Genomic DNA, 18,852 nt, shown 5'->3' with positions numbered 1-18,852 from the left:
TCGGGCTGCACAGTTCTTTTTTGGTGTAGATGGAGCCATGGCGCTATATGGGATTGTTTATTTGGACTCGGAGAATGGAAACGAGGGCCGGGATATAACAGGTTATAACTCCATTTGAATAGAACAATGCATCACTATCTTTCCCCCGCGCTGCAATTGAATTATGGGGAAATATTTGTGCGTCTTGATGTTTTGCCGAATGACTTGGAGTAATCCATGTGGGTAGGACCATTGACGTGGACGCCGGTGGAGGCAGGCGTGATGGGAAATGACCTCGGGTATGTCCATCCTCATAAACTCTTGCCACAAATGACATACTAAATCCAATATCTTTCACTCAGATCTCGAGTGTTGGACCTCCGGTATATCTTTAGAGAGCGAACACTGGGATAATTTTCACATTCCAGAGGTTCTACTCTGTACTTATTAACGTCTGGAAAGCATCCACTGGGCCCAGTAACTTCAAGACGGCAGTCGTAGACACCCAGAAGCTACAGGCATTTCTTTGTCCTGATGAAGTGCCAGCAGTAATCTGGTTTGGATCTTTACAGAAATGTGGAAATTTGGCGGAAGGAACATGCTGGACTGATTTATTTAAGGTTATCCGCTAAAAATGAGCTAAAATAAGCCTCCTTTCTGCCACGGTTGGGTTCGAGCAATAAACAACACACACGGAGTCTGCCAGCTCTGATATCCAACGGTTTCGCCGTATCGCGGTTTCAGATACAGCCATTTGTAAGGGCTGAAGCTGGATTTATTCTCGGCTTGTTTCGCCCTATCAGCAACAGTCACAACGTTGCATCGCGCTAACGCAAATCGTTTCTCAGGTCTAGCGCCGCGGTTCTGAGTTTATATGCAAAAATCGCGAAATCAGGGGGTTTTGTAAACCGTTCCATGTAAGGTTGTGTAAGTCATATCCTTCGCTCGCTGCAGCCCGCGCGACCTTGAAAAGGACGGTCCGGGAGAGAGGAAGGAAGACCATGAATGGCCCTTTCTCTCCGTTGTCAGGGGTGGGAACTATAAGGTTTCCTCCCTCGGCTCGGTCTCACTTCCAAAACATAAAGATATCCCTCACACAGGATATAGAAACATACATACACACTCATTTATATACATCCCATATACAACCTAATCCTGCCCCAAAACTCGCAACTTACGCCAATAATACATACAAAATGTCCACCAACACCGACCTCTCAAACCCCAGCCCCGCCCCCACCCCCGCCCCCACCCCCGCCCCCACCCCCGCTCCCAACCCCGCTCCGGCCATCAAGCCAACCCCTCCGCCCCGCCCTCTACCCCCCGACTACCAACTCCGCGACGGCTACCCCAGCGTCCCGGACTACGTCAAACTCCGCAGCACCCCGAATCTAACGCCCAAAACAGCCGAGCAAGGCGCCCTCGCCCTCGCCGGCAGCTGGTTCGGCTGCCACATCGTCCACACGCCCACAAACACCTCAGTCGGCATGGGCCGCATCATCGCCGACGGCGGCTGGTATTTCCACATCGTAGACATGGCCGTGGCCACGGAGCACCAGCGCAAGGGGCTGGGGGATATCATTTTTGCGAGACTGATGGAGCGCATTAGAGAGGTGGCTACGCCGGGGGTGTGGGTGTCGCTCCTGGCGGATCCGCCAGGGAAGAAGTTGTATGCTAAGCATGGCTTGGTGGAAACGGCGCCGGACTCGGTGGGGATGGCGATTATGCTGTAAATTCTTACCCCAGGGTGTTCGTTCGGCTGAGGGTGGCTTGGGTGTTTAGTGTTTAGATGGGTTTGCTGGGTTCTTTATATATGGATTGCAATCGATAGAAATGCGCCCGTTTTCGAGATAGAGGTGGTCTGTTCTTGTCTATTCGAATGACGATGATGATGTTTGTAGCGGTATTAATTGTTTAAGGATGTAATTAGACAAGAATCGGGAGAGAAAGAAAGAAAGAAAAGCTCAAACGGAAGAGCATAAAAAAAAGAAAAAAAGAAAAAAAAAAGAAACTCTCAGGAAAGCATCGATATAACCCCCAAAATACGAAGTCAAACAGTGCGGATGGTAAAAAGACCATCTAGCTAGCATCACCATCTAGAAAGGATAAAATGCATGAAAAAGGTTGTATACAGGAGTCCCCCTTAAGCCAGAGCTGAAGAGTTTGAGTCCGAGGAAAGCTATGCAAAACAGCGAGAGAAGCCCCACTTTTCTTTTAAAAATCATCATCAACATCGTCATCATCAGCTACGTCTTCACCTCGATACTTCTGCCCTCCTCGTTCGCCCGACTTGCGGTTCAGGTTGGACATTTCGTGCTCTTCCGTTGCATTCCTGGCTCCGGACATCGCCATCGCCTGACGCCCGGTGTCTGAAGCTTCGAGGAAGTCGCGTAGTCGTCGTTTGCCCTCCTCCAGCGCCTGATGTGAGGCTGCCTCGGTCATTTTGATGATCGGACCCCAGAGATTCAGCTGATAGGTGACGTACGCGCCAATGGCGCACACGAAAAGGAGGAAGAAGTATGCAGGGTTGCGGAGGACTGGATAACGGACGGATGCATTAGTTTTTTTTGTTCTGTTTTCAAGGTGGTCCGTAATGCTAGAAAGAGATGTCCTGGATTGCTTACCTGCCATGATTTCATTCCAGCCAAGCGCTAGGAGCAAGCCATAAAAGTATAGCGGCACCTGAGTGATGCCTCCGATAGCGCTTCTCTTTGCCTCGACGTACACGCCATCAGCGGTTTTCTTGAACCGAACTATTAAGTCTTGCTTCTTTGCTTCGCCGATCATAGTCATCTCTTCCTCCAGGCTCTTCCCCTCATCTTCATCAACACCTCCAATCGGGGTTAGGTCCTCTTCATCCGCAGGCGTTGCTGAGCTCGGCGTGTGTCCGATCCATTTGTCCAGTGGGGGAGGCGCGTTGGTCTCTGCAAGCCGGAAGCGGGCAAGGAGGGGGATAAGCGTTAGTGTGGATTCCCTAGCTTGTGTATACACACTTTCAATGTCATCGGTCGGGCGCCAAATTCGAGGAACGCCAGCATCGTCGTACCGGAATTTATCTTCGAAGTTCTCGCGGAGTTTTAAGAGGAGATTGCCCTCCATCACTTCCTCTTCGATTTTAGCTCGTAGGACTCCCCAGGATTTTCTTCTTAGTCTCCATAGGCCAACATCTACTTCGTCAAGGCTGGCGTCAAAGCTGCTCGCTCGTTCCGTGAATCTCCTTTCAGCATCAAGGACGGTGTCCACAAAAATAGTCCAGACTCTGTCCCAGATGGTATTCTCTGAGGGCTTGTCGCCGAACTCCGGAGCACCAGAACCACCCCTCCCTGACCCAAGGGCATTAAACTCTAAATCGACCGATTCACCTAGACGCGACCTCACCCACCGCTCAACTCTCGTTGCCAATCGCCGCATTTCATCTCTCCGAAGCTGCCCGCTGATTCTTTCCAAGTCCTTTTGGTATAACGATAACTCCTGTTGGTAATTGCTCCAGGGGGCATCTTCCACAAGCGTAGATCGAGCTTCCTTTTCGAATTTTTCGATCGCTAGCTGCCTTTCCCTACTTACTATCTCAGCAAAATCGTAACTCGCACCTCTCTTCTGGCCCGCCTTCACAGCGGCACTGACAGATTCGCTGAAATCTTGTACCCCGGACCTATGCGCGGCATTAAGTTGGCCAAGGAAAAGTGCCTTGAGCCGTGTGTCGATCTTTTCTTCCAACTCAGACTTTTTCATTTGATACACACGTTTGTGGTACCGGCTAGCCTCAGCGTCAAAATTCTTCACGGCGTTCATTCGCGCATTCCGCATAACCGGGCCCAGTCCACCCAAGACTTGAGGGCTACCAGCCTGCACGGCTTCTGCTTGCTTCGATTCGAAAGGACTGATGGCTTCGTCGAATGCAACTAGGGCTTCGCGTGATATTTCATCGCAGCGGAATTGAGCAAGCAGCTCTTGTTGAGTTGGCAGATCTAGGTCCTTGTTGTTTACAATTTGATCCCAAACACCTTCCGCATAAACGGCAAAACCATCTGCAGGTATCCTTCGGTGGTATTCGGGAAGGAATATGCCGCCTTCAATCGAGCCAGTTCCCCTGGAGTCGACGTTGTTAGGGTCGCGGTGAGCATTGCGGAAGCGAGTACTGAGCTTTTGCACCTCGTCCACAAACTTCTCAGGCTGGAAGTTCTTGTGGGGTAGTCCAGCAAATGCGAAATCGAAGTAATCATTAATTGTCGAGTTCTCCAATCCTGCAGGTTTCGAGAGTGAGCTCCATATCCGGTTTAGGTCCTGCAAGAGCGTATTTTGTAGGTTCTGAAGCGGAGTAGTTCCTACAAAGTCGCGGATGACGAAAAAGAGAAGAGAGCGCGGGGTTGACCTGTCTCAATCATGGGAGTTAGTCTCAACAACCAAGGAATTTCTATGAAAAATGAAGAAAAGGTTCATTCAACATACTTGTTGTCCTTCAAGAACAATTCCAAATTAACCTCAAAAACGGTTTTCAGTAGCCCCATATTAGCACCCTGATACAGGCCAACCTGGTGTTCCCAGATATTAACAATGAGAACCTCACTGGTGGCTAGGGCAAACAGTGCGCTCTTCCTCTCAAAGTCTTGATCTTCACCTCTCTCTCGACCATCTGTGCCCTCAACGTCCATAACAAGGATATTGTCCGCCATCTTCATTTGGGGGTCGCGATCCTTGCTCGACTCAACTCGTTTGTTCTTGGATAGCCAGATCCCCTTGGTCGTCTGCCGTCGCTCGGTCTCTGACATGACGCTGAAATGGGTACCAAAAAGATGGTTCAGCAACGTGGATTTGCCGGTCGATTGCGATCCGAAGACGGAGATGAGGTGGTAGTTGAAGCCGGCCGGGGTGACATTTTCGTAAGTGAGGTACCTGGATACATTGGGGCTGTCAATCGCGCGAGCGAAGTAGTAATTAGTATAAGAGTAAAAACTTCGAATATCGGAGAGGGCAAAGATGAGTAGTAGTAGTAAAGCAAACGCATACTTGAATTCCTTGTCCTCATCTATAACCTGCACTCCATGCTCGTAGCTCCCCGAATCCTGTCCCTCCCCGTTGCTCGCAAAGTGTCCGTTCGCAACCATTATTTGATGCGAAGTGGCCCCACTTTTGATTATTTATCTCTTTTCAAGCCTTTATCCACCGGACCTAGACAAGCAAGCAGTAAGAATTGGTTCCTCTTGTTTCTTCCCAATCCTAAGAAGAATGACGTTTCGCAGAGGTATGCGACGTGGCGAATTAGACGTCCGTGCAAGGCATATGATCGACGGGGGTCTCGAAACAGGTCAGTTCCCTAGCACCTATGGACAAGGTCTCATAGAATTATATATCAATGGAGGGTTTGTGTGTCCCTGTTTTGAAGGTATATATATCCCCGGTTGTTGTTGTTGTTGCCGTCCCCGTGGCGCTATTGTTGCCCACCCACCTGTTGATCTCCTATTTTCCGGCAGACGGGAGAGGTTGCGGACAAGGCGCCACCAGTTACGTAGCACAAGAGGGTTTAGAAAAAGAGAATGGCAAGAAAGAACGAAAGTAAATAGAGTAACCAGTAGCAATAAGAATATTGTGGGGTCCAGTTGATCTGGAAGAGCGCCCGCTTGAAGCCGTCGTGGGAAGTTGGCTCTTCCGTTCCTCGGATCGCTCAATAAATAACGTAGTTAAATATTAACCTAGGCTAGGGCTGGCTTGGCTAGGTACATACATACAACTGTCCAACTATTCAAAGCCGTGCTTTGGAAGGACTCGACGATGATAACGGGATAATGAGGTATATATATATCTGCTATGTGTATCTACCTATCTCTAAGTTGATTAAAAACTAATAATAAATCTTGAGCGTTGTTGAACGCTGCCAGAGCTCGGGATCGATCCCATGACCTGCACAATTCACATGACCCGATAGATTGATTGAACCAGGGGGAGCTACATACGTGACTGAGTGTTGTCGACTTTCTTAGAGTAAGAAAAGGTAGGCATCTACTTGTATGGAATACCTACCGTCAGGTCATTTAATATTGGATATTGTACGGAGTACGTACAACGATAAATGGAAGTGGTAGAAGTAGGTACCTAAGTATCTCCTACCTCCTCTTGTGTTCTGAAGGCACAACTATTGCTATGAAGTGAATGAGCAATGACAAGTATTAATTCGATCCCCATTCCTGTCCATTATGGATATTTACAGCCAAATTGAAAAACTTTTCAGAGCGCCACCTCCCCTCCCACGCTAATTACAGGGGGATATTCACAAGGATTAACTGATATATACAAACACGATCAAGAAGCAGGAAAGCATAGCAGAAAAGTGAAAAACTGCTAAAAATTCAAAAACCCCCTTAGTCCTTAAGAGCGCCTAAGAACTCATCAACAGTCTTTGTAAAAAATTGCTCTTCAAAAGTTGCGCCAAAACTGCAAGAGACTATGTCAGCAGCGGACACTTTTCACGATCATCAAACATCACATGTGATGCCTCTCTGATCTATGAGATAAGGGGGGGAAAGAAACATACCCAAAACACTGTACCCCAGCCACCAAAGCATTGCTCAATTTCCGGAGTCCTTCCGGGTCGAGCTTATGGAATAATGGATGCTGTTTAATCCGCGCCCACATCTGAACCGGCGTGAGCTCGCCATCCAGCTCGAGGGCTGAAGACAGCTCGAGCAGTCTGTCGAGTTCACATGAGGGAATCTGCCAGGTGGTGCAGTCGTCTAAGCTCTGTGGAGCTTGGTTGAGAACGGGTGCTAGGGCGGTCATGGCGTGTCCGTGCGGTTCTTCCCGGTCTTGAGGTTGGTGGACATGGTAGATGCAGCAGCGTTCCATGCTATTAGGATTTTGGGTAAATTTATGGTTAACTATCGAAAAGGACAAAGAGTAACCTGAGTAGAAGGGGGCGGGGGGTGGGGGGCAACACATACAATAGCACGAAATCCACGCCTACTTGGGTTGAATCAAGACCATATGGATGCCTAGGTGTTTGGAGTGGCTGCGAAGGTAGTCGAGTAGAAGCGAGACGATCTGACCCGTTGAACCCTGCGGGTGGTGATAGAGATGGCTGGGGCTGGGCGCCGTCTTTGGGAACCATGCCACGCTTCGAATGATCTACTACCGAAAGTTGCGACTTTCCCTCCGGCGGACTCTCCGGGATGCCGAAGCCGGGCGGAAAGACTCGTTCAACAGGCGCACCACCGAGAGATACCTCCAGCCGCTGCCCGAACCCCGGGCTGCCAATGACGGAGACGGTGGCCATCGGGTTATTGTATAGCCACTGGTCTTGTGGTCTGCTGTGAGAGATACCGGTACCAGGAAGGGCTATCCCATGCGCGAGCATGATGTCTCTAAGGATGCTGTTTTCCTCAGCTACCTGATACGTCTCGGTCTGGATAGATGATGATTCATCCCGAAGCCGGCTAAGCTCCTGCTCAAGGGACTTTATATATTTTTCTTTTCGTTCGCGATGATTGCTGGATGTCGTACGTACTGTCAGCCTTCCCGGCGTATTGACCTCCAACGCCGAAAGCGAGGTATAGAAGCGTATATAAATGTAACATAGAAGACAGGGATATATGTGGTCGGGTTGAGAACTTACCGTTGCGCCCGTCTCACCTGTTCTCTCCTTCGAGCGTGAGCGGACTTTAACGTGTCGTAATCCACACCGGCGCCCTCTGCTTCTGCTTTTGTAACAATTCAGTAAATAGACGGAATTGTAATTTTCGGGCATTCAACAAAAAAACAAAAGAAGAAGAAAAGAAAAAAAAAGAGTATGCGAGGTTGCAGAACTCAAAATATGCAGCTCCGATCACCACTTTAGGGAACTAGAATAGACGAAACAAAAAACGTCCACATATGGGCAAATATATGTGATCAGCGCAACGGCATGAACGCTCTCTCTAGTGGCGGGGGATGCATATGGAATCAAACTCCCATGTTGACACACATGTTAATAGGGCCGAGAATGATTCTCACTTACACCGAAACCAAAAGAAAAACAAAAAAATAAACATGGGGATGCAACCAATCTGAGCATAAATAAGCAAAACAGCAATATAAGACAAAGGGAAGAAAAATGTCATATCAATCAATCGCCCCACGCGCACACCCGTCAACCCAAACAGAGCTGAGCTTCCTTTTCTCTCTGGCTCACCTTGATTATTCTCCTCATCAACAGCTTGCTTCCTCGATATGTGGAGCTTCTCCTTAGTTTTTGTCCACAGCGAGTCGAGCGTGTCATGATAGTAAGGGTTGGGCGAGGGCGAGGAAGAAGCAGCAGCCGCCGTCTTCTGCAGGGTAGCTGACATCAGTGACAAATCTTTTGATTATTATTATTATTATTATTATTATTTATTATCTGCCTGTAGTCTGTATTCCACAGATGGAGAAGATCAATCATCAATCATGGCTTTTCGGGATGGGATGGGGACAAGACAAGCAAGCCGCTGGAAGCTGGAGTGTTATTTGACGTCCTTGTCCTGGGAAGACGCAACGATTAGGAAGCCTTTTGCCACAGTCTGCCCAATGAGGGTTTGCGCAAACCAGGTCCGTCGAAGCTTGGCCTGCGGCTTTGGCTGGTTATTTAATTCCAAATCGCCCGGAGGTCTAAATCTGTTAGCCTGCGCGACGGCGGTTGTGAAATACCATGGTTCTGATACGTGTGCTCGGACATTTGGGGAGAAAATAGTAGTTTATTATTACGCAGTATTACTATTCAAACTCAATTGGCTGGCTACCTTGCTACTTGTGTAAGTGACGGAGTACACAGGTATTTCATCAGGAGGAACAAGCCCGGTTTGCAATCAGAGCTTGGCTCTAGGAATGCTATCTAGAGTTCTGAATCGACCGCGGGCCCCGTGGGAAACTTTTACAGGAGGGATACATATACTTCGGCAGAGGAGTGGTTAATAAATATATGAATACTTGTTCCTGCGGCCGACCACTAAATTGGGCTGAATGTTGTGTGAAATCCTGGTTCGATGGAAATGAAACTCTTGAAGCAAGGAATAAGAGCAAGGAGAGTTATATTACTCTTAAGACAGGTCTAGATTGAGGGAGTCGAGAGAGGCTGCATCTTTGTTGTTACATTAGGGAAATTTTTAAAAATGGGAAAATCACTTGGGAGAAATGAAAATAAAAACCATAAAAAATGAAAAATAAACAACAAAATACAAAAGAGCACCTAATAAAAACACGGAATGAATAGAGAAGCAAAGAGAGAAGAAGGAGAATATAAAATGCCATGAAAAATATACACAGGTAGACTCCAGATATATGTTAAGCTTTTTGCCGGCCCGCCTTTCCATTTTGTCCCCGCAAAGAATTCCCGCTTTACACACGCATTTATTGTTAAAAAGTACATGATACTAACCAAATGGCTATTGTCCGGCAGGTTTATTAGTTGCTCTATTCCTCAAGGACACGGGTGACAAGACCAGTAGCGACAGTGCGGCCTCCCTCGCGGATATTGAATCGCTGCCCGGCCTCAGCAGCTACGGGGCGGTGTGTCTTGAGGATCATCTCCACGTTGTCACCGGGCATAACCAGCTTGCTTTCGTCCACACCCTCAGGGAAGCTGAGGTTGGCAGCCTCGTCTGGAATCAAAGAAATTAGTCACGTGGATCATGCCCGCGTGCAAAAAAAAAAAATTTTTTTAAAAAAAAAGAAAAGAATATTTCAATACGAAGAGGGGATATGTTTTCATCTTAACGTACCGGCTGTGCGGATGAACATTTGAGGACGATAGTTTTGGCCAAATCCAGTTCGGCGACCACCCTCAGCCTCGGTCAGGACATACATCGACACCAAGAACTTGTCGTTGGCCTTGACAGTGCCAGGAAGGGCAACGACCATACCACGGCGGATATCCTCGCGCCTAATACCACGCAACAAAAGGCCAGAGTTGTCTCCAGCTCTGGACTCGTCGCAGGACTTCTTGAAGGTTTCGATATCAGTTACTTTGGTCCGGATGGGGGCGACACCGCCGCCAACAACCTCAACTTCCGAATCCTTCTTGAGGACACCACGTTCAACACGGCCGGAGGCAACGGTTCCACGTCCGGAGATGGAGAACACTTCCTCAACGGACATCAGGAAGGGTTTCTCGGTGTCACGCTGAGGAGTGGGGATCCAGGTATCAACAGCGTCCATCAGCTCATCAATTCGCTTCTCTCCCAATTCGGGCTCACGGCCTTCCATGGCGCAAAGGGCAGAACCAAAGATGATGGGCGTCTCCTCGCCCTCGAATCCATAGGTGTTCAAGAGCTCTCTCATCTCCAACTCGACAAGCTCCAACATCTCCTTGTCCTCGAGAGCATCGACTTTGTTCACGAAAACGACGATCTTTTGGACGCCAACTTGTCGGGCAAGGAGTAAATGCTCACGTGTTTGAGGCCTGATGGATACGTTCTCATATTAGTATAATCATGCTCTTGAAAATGGGGGGATAATTTTTTTCTCCATCGGTCCTGTGGCGTCCTACATTTGACCGTCAGAAGCAGCAACAACGACAATAGCACCATCCATGTTTGCAGCACCCGTAATCATGTTCTTGATATAATCAGCGTGACCAGGGCAATCGACGTGTGCGTAATGTCTTTTTTCGGTCGAATACTCGATATGGGAGGTGGAAATGGTGATACCACGCTTCCGCTCCTCGGGAGCTCTGTCAATAGCTCCATAGTCCAGGAAGCTGGCCAGTCCCTTCTCGGACTGGCGTTTGGTAATAGCAGCAGTCAAGGTAGTCTTTTAATCAAAAAATAGCAAGTCCGGGTTAGAATCGCGATATAATTGACAGACGAAAAGAAATTTAGGACAAGAATGTAAGGGCTAGCTAACCTTCCCGTGATCGACGTGGCCAATGGTACCTAAGATGCAACATTAGAATATAAATGAAAGATCCATGATAAGAGCCAGAAGAAACGTGGTCCTACTTACCAACATTGACGTGAGGCTTCGATCTCTCGAAGACTGTTGCCATTCCTCTAAAAGCCATGCGGCGGTCCCGAAGAAGAGCATGTTGAATGGGGTTGGCTCCTCTGGGTCTTTGCAGAGCAAGTCTGCCAGTCCGCAGCAGGGCGTTAACAGATCTGGAAATATTAGCCATCTTGACAGTCCTTGGCAGTCCTTTGGTGCAGAGGAGTTGGTGGAATTGACAAGAGGTGATGAATGCAGATTAACTCGTCCTTGTCGAGATATTTTTCTCGTCTCAAAATTCGACGCCAAAAGTTTTTCAGGGACAATGCTTAGTCATCAATTGGCGCCTCAGCTCGGAGTTTCCATGAATTAGTTGCAAGACACTGCATGAACTATGCATGCCCTGCCCACGTCTAATACAAGGCCAGAAAGAGGAGAGGAACTATAATGATGGATATCTCGAGTACATAGGGTTACAATTTGAAAATTAGGCTTGTTTGTTCAAAATAGCTGAAGAATTAAAAATATGTCTAATTTGGGATATATCATTCATGGTACAGATCAATCAATCAGGTCCAGCCATTCTTGGGCATATAAGTCCTTCATGTCTGTGATATAATATAATACAAGAACTCTCTTCACCAGGATGTCATGGCTTCTTCGGCTTTTCAGCATATATAGTGAGTCGGCCCAGTAATGTCCCTTCCATCTTCTTAGTCTCCACGGCGCCCATCTCTGCAATCTGCTCTTTTACCGTTTTAACCAGTTCTCGGGCTTTGTCCGGTGTAGGCAGTGTCTTCTTCCTCTTATCCTTCTGCAGCAATATGAATTCCACCTTCTTCCCTTTCTCGAAATATGACTCCACCATTTTCATTCGATGTGAGAGGTCATGGCCATCGATACCCCAGTTGAGCTCGACCTGTTTTAACGCGCGGCTAGGGTCTTTAGGTGCTTTTGATTTTGCTTGTAGTTTTTGCTGCAATACCCCCTTGCTCGTGATTTTGCATATAGCGGGGCGTTCGGCGGTTTCGGGAGCAACCTGGAGAAGAATGTTTACATAGCGGTCAAACGTATGTAAGGCAGCCCCCAAGGGAATTGGATCCCCAAGTGACCCGTCTTCGTTCACTATCTGGACCCTCCGCGCGGGAATGGCCTCGTCCTTTATAAGGCCGTTGTGGTCCCTACTGTCATTTGCATCTTTCTGTGGTCCGTATTTCTGCTGGAGATTTGCTGGCCGAGGTTGGGGTCGTCTCATTATCTGGGGTTCTGCGCGCGGAGCCATAGGTTGTTGCTGCCGAACGGGTTGGAAACGATAACATCTTATCTGTCTTCGCGTGATCTGACGCTCAGCGAACCGGGCTGCTTGTGAATCTGCTAACTGTAGGAATATTTGGCGGAGGTTTTGGGCGGTTCCGACGAGACCGCGGACATGATTCACTGGTGCTGCCATATCTTAGAGGCAGCTACATGTACCTATTACAATCCGTGCCCTCCCTCCTGGATTTATTTGCGAGGGCGAAAGCGCAATTGCAACCAGAACCTGCCGCAGACCTAATATTTATCAGTACCAACGACTTAAGGAAGCGAAACAGAAGAAACACCTATTTACCTTGCAGGACCGCTATTTCAAATCAAAAACAGCTCGAATGTTGCCATAAGACCGTACGAATGGTAAATGGTAAAGATGGTTTGTTATTAAATATAATACTTAGAAGAGGTTCTCAGTTTCCATTCCCAGGTTCCTGACAAGGGAAATTTTTGGTCAGCCACACCTGGATGGCTAGACTGCGCCACATGCTATAAAAAAATTACGCGGGAAGTTAACTTGGCATCTGTCCTCGACTCTTTTCTGCTCCCTTTCAACCCCCTATATCGCCCAGGTCCTAGGTGTTTCAAGTCAACCACTGTCTGGTGCTCATTCGTCTAGCCCAACAGTCCACCAGGTGGAGTACTTGCGATTAGCTAGAATCTATGATCCCCTTCGGTGCTCCCACTCTTTAATTATCCTTGTCTTGCCTCTGCATGTCTCAAACTGCTTTCCCCCTTGTTACGGACTATTTTTCGTGTGTTAGTTAATATTTGCATTCGCTCGCATGTCAACTGGGGTACACGCTCGTTCTCGTGTTGGAATTTGGTCATATTTGCCTTTTGGCTCGAATCCTCGGCGTCGATCCGTCTCCCTCCCAGCAAAATCTATCCGCGATCCATTTGAAAAGCCGGGCAGGCATTCTGGAGATCCTCAGCGCAGCTTCAAGAAATTTAGTTTCCGGGATACATTCACAGTTGCTACGATGACGCAAAGCCAGCGAACGAGGTATATTAAGACAGGGGGGATAATTGCTATCTTATTATTGTTTCTCTACGTACTCCTCCCAGGCGGTCAATCGTCCCCGGGCTCGATCAAGGCCCCCGTATCTGCCTCAAAATGCACGAAGCCACATGACTCCTCGAAGCCCTTGATTCAATATGCGTTGATGATTGATGCTGGAAGCACTGGCTCTCGAATCCACGTGTACCGTTTCAACAATTGCGGGCCCACGCCTGAACTCGAACATGAGGATTTCAAGATGACAGAGAAGAGGAAGGGCGGTGCTGGACTAAGCTCCTACGCTGAGGATCCTGAGGCAGCCGCAAGAAGCTTGGATCCTCTGATGGAACTTGCCCTGAATTCAGTGCCGGAGGAATACCAATCGTGCTCTCCAGTGGCAGTAAAGGCCACAGCGGGCTTGAGATTCCTGGGTCAGGAAACCAGCGATAGAATTTTAGATGCGGTGAGAACTCGCTTGGAAACTGTTTATCCATTCCCTGTCGTCTCAAAGGAAAAGGGCGGTGTTGAAATCATGGATGGTAAATATGAAGGAGTATACGCCTGGATCACCACCAACTACCTGCTTGGAAATATCGGTACCAAGGAGCGCCTCCCTACTGCCGCAGTTTTCGATCTTGGAGGAGGTTCAACCCAAATTGTTTTCGAGCCCACGTTCAACAGTGTAGGTGGAGCAACGGAGAAATTGGCTGAAGGTGACCATAAATTCTCCTTGGATTTTGGAGGCCGGAACTTCGACCTATACCAGCACTCCCACCTTGGCTACGGGCTCATGAAAGCAAGAGACACCATCCACAAAGCGATTGTGGAGACCAAACACCAATCTAGCCCATCTGACCAACAATGGCTCTCCAAGCCATTAGTCAACCCATGCCTGAGCGCTGGAACGTCGCTCACCGTGAACGTAACAATGGGGGATGGACATCCACTCGGTGAGGTTGTTGAAGTCAAGATGACCGGCCCGCAAGACATATCCTCTGCCGCCCAATGCCGAGGAATCGCGGACAAGATTCTCAAGAAGGATGCAGAGTGCAAGTTGGCCCCCTGTTCCTTTAACGGCGCCCATCAACCCCAGCTCCAAAAGACTTTTGCAAACGAGGACCTGTTCATCATGTCATATTTCTATGACCGCACAGCTCCGCTCGGTATGCCGGAGTCGTTTACTCTCCGCGACTTGCAGGATTTGACAGCTGCAGTCTGCGCAGGCCATGGTAGCTGGGGCGTCTTCGAAGGGATTCGCGATGCCATCAATGAGCTTGAAGAACGTCCAGAGCACTGCTTGGATCTTTCCTTCATGCTATCTCTCTTACACACTGGATACGATCTCCCGCTTAATCGCCAAGTTAAAATTGCGAAACAAATCAACGGCAACGAACTTGGCTGGTGCTTGGGTGCCAGGTACGCAATATCTTATCTTTTACTTCCATTTTTCTTGTCTCCCATAAACCCCAATTTATATTTACTACGAAAGAAAGTACAGGCTAACACAATCAAACAGTTTACCTCTTCTGAACAAGGAATCAGGCTGGCAATGTCGCATCAAACAGGTCGCATAAATTTCACCGTTAATAGATATAGATTTTGTTATGTGGTTTAATTAATGACTTTTGCTCTTTTCTTGTCCCCCAACTCAACCCCGCCCCGCCCCATAATAGAGTAGTCATATATATATGATGCTATAGTTGCTCACACTACTCGCTCAATCTTCGTGACATAATGAAGAAGAACATCCTTGTTTCCCTTCCTATTGCCGTGTCATGTTTCTCTCTTTGCTTGCTGGGAAATGAATTTATGCCTGTTAATTTTGTCGACTTACACACCCTGTTGCGATACTCGGGTTGTTTGCTGGGCTTCAACCATTCTTTTTTCCTTTAATCCCACTTCCCGTTAGCCTTCGCTTTCTTTTTCTTTTTCTTTTTCTTTTTTTCCCTTACTTTTTTGTTTCGCCTCCCGTATCTTTACACTTTGCATGTATATTTACACAGAGTTTTGATCACTTCGGATATCTGTTGGCTGTATCTATATGGACATATATGTATACACCTATACATATCCCTCTTTTGCCTTTTACAAGGTAACTAGAGGAATTCTCCCTGCCGGACTAATAATTTATGTAATATTTTAATGTTCGAAAATCCTCCTTGTTGCATTTGTCATTTGTTCCCCTGTGCCGGTATCTATGCCCCCTTATCCCGCCTTCCCTGGTCGTTTTTATTAAAATAACATTTTATTGCCCCTCTTTCATTGGCCCTTCCAGGATCATGTCTGCCACTTCTTCCAGGAGGACCCTTTGTGGCTTGTCGATCCTCTCATCGTGCTGTATGACGAAACACGCCATCTCCCCTCCCAAATGTCCCCGTGGAAAATAAACAACCTGAAAACGGGCATTTCCATGATTATCCAACGCCTGATAGCGCTCAAAGGGGAGATATGGAGTTGTTCAACACCGAAATCCCGCTAACCGGAAATAAGATATTCAAACTACTGAAAAATTACCTAGAAGTGGAAGTGGCAGGGGAAATCTACAGAAAATGGGCTTGTGGACATCCGTGCAGAGCAAACCGGGTATTCAGTATGTGGGCGTGCAAAATTACCGAGCTCAGCCGCACCACAGATGTGTCTTCTTCAGATACTCCGTACGTTTTTGAGAAACACGGGTGAGCTGAAAGAGCTGAAAGAGCTGAAAGATCAGACGCAAAAATACTACACGGAGGAAGGCAGTCTGGACAGCTTGATTTTGCAAGCTCCCAACATCAAGAGATTTGAAAAGCTTCCTGGTCCCTTCGGTTTACTATGCTCTAGGTCGAACCTCCCAATCAAGAAAAATGATGAAGATCTTTGGTGCGGATGGTTTAAAGGTGTCTACAGCCAGAAGAATCATTGTTATTACCTGAGATTAGAAAGCGGCCTAGCAGCATCAAGCAATGTTGCGAAGTTGGCGTTTGGGGCTATATATATAAGGGCCTACCTTATGGAAAGGTTTCTAACTTCACTCAATCTTGTCCATTAAGTCAAAAATTTTCTACAAAACAATATTCCTCAGAAATTTTCAAAATGTGCGGCATAACGGGGAGCATTGCCCTGCGTCTAGACCATGTACGCGGGGGTACTCATGGCAGCCCTGAAGCAGCCCCTGATGAGTCCCTAACCTACAAACTTTAAGCCTCTCTTGAGAAAATAAAGCACCGCGGACCAGATGGATCTGGCATCTGGGTCAGTCCGGATGGCAGTATTGGCCTTGGTCATTGCCGTCTTGCCATCAACGACCTCTCCCCCAGCGGTTCGCAACCTCTTTCAAGCGATGATGGGCAAATTCACACCGTCGTCAATGGCGAGATCTATGATTACGACCGGCTGCGGGGCGTCTCTGCTGTCGTTCACGGCTACAAATTCCATGGCGAAAGCGATAGCGAGCTCGTGTTAGCTGTCTACAAAATACACGGATGCCCGGAGTTCTTTAAACACCTGCGAGGCGAATTTGCATTTATTCTTTATGATAGCCGCGATGGATGCAAAATGGTGATTGCTGGGAGAGAGATAGGTTTGGTATTAAGCCTCTGTTTTGGACGACTGTTGGGGATAGGGTATTACTAGCAGCGGAGGCAAAAGCATTTCTGCCTTTGGGTTGGAAGCCAGAGTGGGATGTTGGGGCAATACTGGAACGCGGTTGGACGGTTGACGACAGAATACAGTTCAAGGGCGTGAAAAAGGTATTGCCAGGCCAATGGCTTGAAATCTCCAAGAAGGGGCTTGAATTACAAAGATACTGGGATTCGGATTATGAAGATAAGGTAAGGTATCTTTCCTAGTCCATAATGGCCTGTGACGAAGCTAACGGCAGAGTAGACAAAACCTGACACTCGGAGCATTGATGAAATGGCAATTGGAGTCCGCGAGCGACTCATCGAAGCAGTCCGGCTGCGACTCCACGCTGACGTTCCTGTTGGCATATATCTGTCAGGTGGTATCGATTCGTCTGCCATTGCAGGAATTGTAACCCAACTTGCGAGAAAGGAACACATCAAGATTGGCAGCCAAGCAACAACGAGAGTGGAATGCTTTAGTGTTCAGTTTCTAGGAAATTCGGGCTATGATGAGTTAGGTATAGGAGTAGTGTTGAACATTAGACTACTTATCATCAATAACTAACATCACGTTTTACAGGTATCGCCGATAGGACAGCCAAATGGTTGGGTGTCGAAACAATTAAGAAGGTTGTTGACGAGGCCATTCTAGCGGATAATTTCACCGACGCAGCATATCGTTGTGAACACCACAACAACGATCTAAACTTTGTGGCGAAGTTTGCACTATCGACGCTTCCGCAAGAGAATGGGATCAAGGTCGTAATAACAGGTGAGGGAGCTGACGAACACTCTGCGGGATACGCATACTTCCTACAGGACCTCCTGCTAGAGCCGGACCTATCTCAGCCGAACTCTAAACCCTCGTCGGACGAGGTCCGCCAGCAGCTGCTAAAGAAAGTGGTTGATGAGATGAGCAATATTTCCCGCAATCACGGAGCGGCCAAGAATGACAAAAACGGAGATAATCGCTTTCTTGCTGACGCCAATTGCTGTTCAATGCCCATGATATTATCCTGGGTCGCACAACCATCCACAAAGGTTTTCGCATCATGGATACGCGACAGTAATCAAGAGTACGATTTCTACAAGGCGTTAATGATGTCGCACTCATGTGAAGTCCGGGCCAAGATGCGATCAACCTGGCATCCACTGCACACATACCTATACATGTGGAACAATAGCGCCCTATCCAACTACATTCTTTCGGATCTGGGCGACCGCCTCGAAATGGCCCACAGTGTTGAGGGACGCACACCGTTCTTGGATCACCATCTCACGGACTATGTGAACAGGCTTCCTCCAAGCGTCAAAGTCGCCTATACCGCACAACAAATGACGGCGGATACTCAGCAGGACGACGCAATCTGGAAGAACGCCGGGTCAGCACTGCAGTCGATAACAGAGAAATGGATCCTGCGCGAGGCGGTTCGGCCGTACATTACTGATGAGATTTTACCGGAGGAGAATGCGTTCCTGGCACCAATAAAGTAGCCAGAAAAGGGGCCCCTGCATCGCATGTTTGAAAAGCTGCTGACTCGTGATGCTGTTTAAAACCTATGTTTTGTCGGCTACAATGTAGTTGAGCAGGGACTAGGTCGAGCATTTGGTGATAACGCAGATGGACTTGTGTTCCGTACGTTGCTGTGCGTCGGCTCGTGGGTTGCCTTGTCACAAAGTTTAGGCGTTAAAGGGGCAGAGGCGGCGGACTATTCATTAAGTGCATCTGCTTTTACCATTTCTTTTATGGGGCTGATGGTGTTTTGATGAATCAATGAGTCTACGATGGAATTACCTGCCACAGCTCACGAAGCCCCACTGGAAGCTTTACACAGCTTGCCTGAGTGAGGAAGAGGATAGCTAGCGATCCCCCTTTCCCCCCTCAGTCTTGGACTGATCTCAAGATGCATCCCTAGGTTAGAACCGCTAAGCTTCACGCTATGGGTAACTATCCATGATGACCGCGCAACCTTATCTAAACCAAACCTTGGAATAGTTATATCAAAATATATCCATTTGCCTAAAAATTGCAAAGAAGCC

The 18,852-nt window shown here is 47.9% G+C and overlaps 7 protein-coding genes across 8 annotated transcripts; 3 read left to right on the top strand and 4 right to left on the bottom strand.

The window, feature by feature from the left end:
* Positions 1-568: 568 nt before the first annotated feature.
* On the bottom strand, positions 569-5,627 carry BDCG_05428 (protein SEY1). The gene is made up of 4 exons (XM_045421109.1): positions 4,987-5,627; positions 4,429-4,887; positions 2,604-4,351; positions 569-2,516 (listed from the first exon to the last, which is right to left on the bottom strand). Exons 1-4 carry the CDS (start codon positions 5,082-5,084, stop codon positions 2,194-2,196), a joined length of 2,628 nt encoding a protein of 875 aa, XP_045277063.1. The 5' UTR covers positions 5,085-5,627; the 3' UTR covers positions 569-2,193.
* Positions 677-3,171, top strand: BDCG_05429 (GNAT family N-acetyltransferase). Its single transcript, XM_045421110.1, has one exon. The coding sequence runs from the start codon at positions 981-983 to the stop codon at positions 1,710-1,712; it is 732 nt and encodes a 243-aa protein (XP_045277064.1). The 5' UTR covers positions 677-980; the 3' UTR covers positions 1,713-3,171.
* Positions 5,628-5,908: 281 nt separating the features above from the next.
* On the bottom strand, positions 5,909-8,601 carry BDCG_05427. Of its 2 annotated transcripts, none has more exons than XM_045421107.1 (5): positions 8,141-8,601; positions 7,586-7,670; positions 6,915-7,460; positions 6,509-6,820; positions 5,909-6,408 (listed from the first exon to the last, which is right to left on the bottom strand). In XM_045421107.1, exons 1-5 carry the CDS (start codon positions 8,292-8,294, stop codon positions 6,336-6,338), a joined length of 1,170 nt encoding a protein of 389 aa, XP_045281259.1. In that variant the 5' UTR covers positions 8,295-8,601; the 3' UTR covers positions 5,909-6,335. The 2 variants fall into 2 exon arrangements, with proteins under 2 accessions (XP_045281259.1, XP_045277062.1); XM_045421108.1 differs by having other exon boundaries at positions 7,586-7,667.
* A 13-nt stretch (positions 8,602-8,614) lies between these two features.
* Positions 8,615-11,240, bottom strand: BDCG_05426 (elongation factor Tu, mitochondrial). The gene is made up of 5 exons (XM_045421106.1): positions 10,924-11,240; positions 10,825-10,853; positions 10,469-10,731; positions 9,702-10,381; positions 8,615-9,581 (listed from the first exon to the last, which is right to left on the bottom strand). Exons 1-5 carry the CDS (start codon positions 11,090-11,092, stop codon positions 9,394-9,396), a joined length of 1,329 nt encoding a protein of 442 aa, XP_045277061.1. The 5' UTR covers positions 11,093-11,240; the 3' UTR covers positions 8,615-9,393.
* A 101-nt stretch (positions 11,241-11,341) lies between these two features.
* On the bottom strand, positions 11,342-12,639 carry BDCG_05425 (translation initiation factor). The gene is made up of 2 exons (XM_045421105.1): positions 12,512-12,639; positions 11,342-12,453 (listed from the first exon to the last, which is right to left on the bottom strand). Exon 2 carries the CDS (start codon positions 12,350-12,352, stop codon positions 11,552-11,554), a length of 801 nt encoding a protein of 266 aa, XP_045277060.1. The 5' UTR covers positions 12,353-12,453; positions 12,512-12,639; the 3' UTR covers positions 11,342-11,551.
* Positions 12,640-12,727: 88 nt separating this feature from the next.
* Positions 12,728-15,465, top strand: BDCG_05424 (guanosine-diphosphatase). Its single transcript, XM_045421104.1, has 2 exons — positions 12,728-14,626; positions 14,727-15,465. Exons 1-2 carry the CDS (start codon positions 12,996-12,998, stop codon positions 14,782-14,784), a joined length of 1,689 nt encoding a protein of 562 aa, XP_045277059.1. The 5' UTR covers positions 12,728-12,995; the 3' UTR covers positions 14,785-15,465.
* Positions 15,466-16,123: 658 nt separating this feature from the next.
* On the top strand, positions 16,124-18,834 carry BDCG_05423 (asparagine synthase (glutamine-hydrolyzing)). Its single transcript, XM_045421103.1, has 3 exons — positions 16,124-17,019; positions 17,075-17,330; positions 17,393-18,834. Exons 1-3 carry the CDS (start codon positions 16,738-16,740, stop codon positions 18,304-18,306), a joined length of 1,452 nt encoding a protein of 483 aa, XP_045277058.1. The 5' UTR covers positions 16,124-16,737; the 3' UTR covers positions 18,307-18,834.
* Positions 18,835-18,852: the final 18 nt, after the last annotated feature.

This window comes from Blastomyces dermatitidis (assembly GCF_000003525.1).
Source record: "Blastomyces dermatitidis ER-3 genomic scaffold supercont1.5, whole genome shotgun sequence".
Lineage (NCBI taxonomy): Eukaryota > Fungi > Ascomycota > Eurotiomycetes > Onygenales > Ajellomycetaceae > Blastomyces > Blastomyces dermatitidis.
Note: the sequence above shows the minus strand (reverse complement) of the source record. Positions and strands in the feature narration are given on the sequence as shown.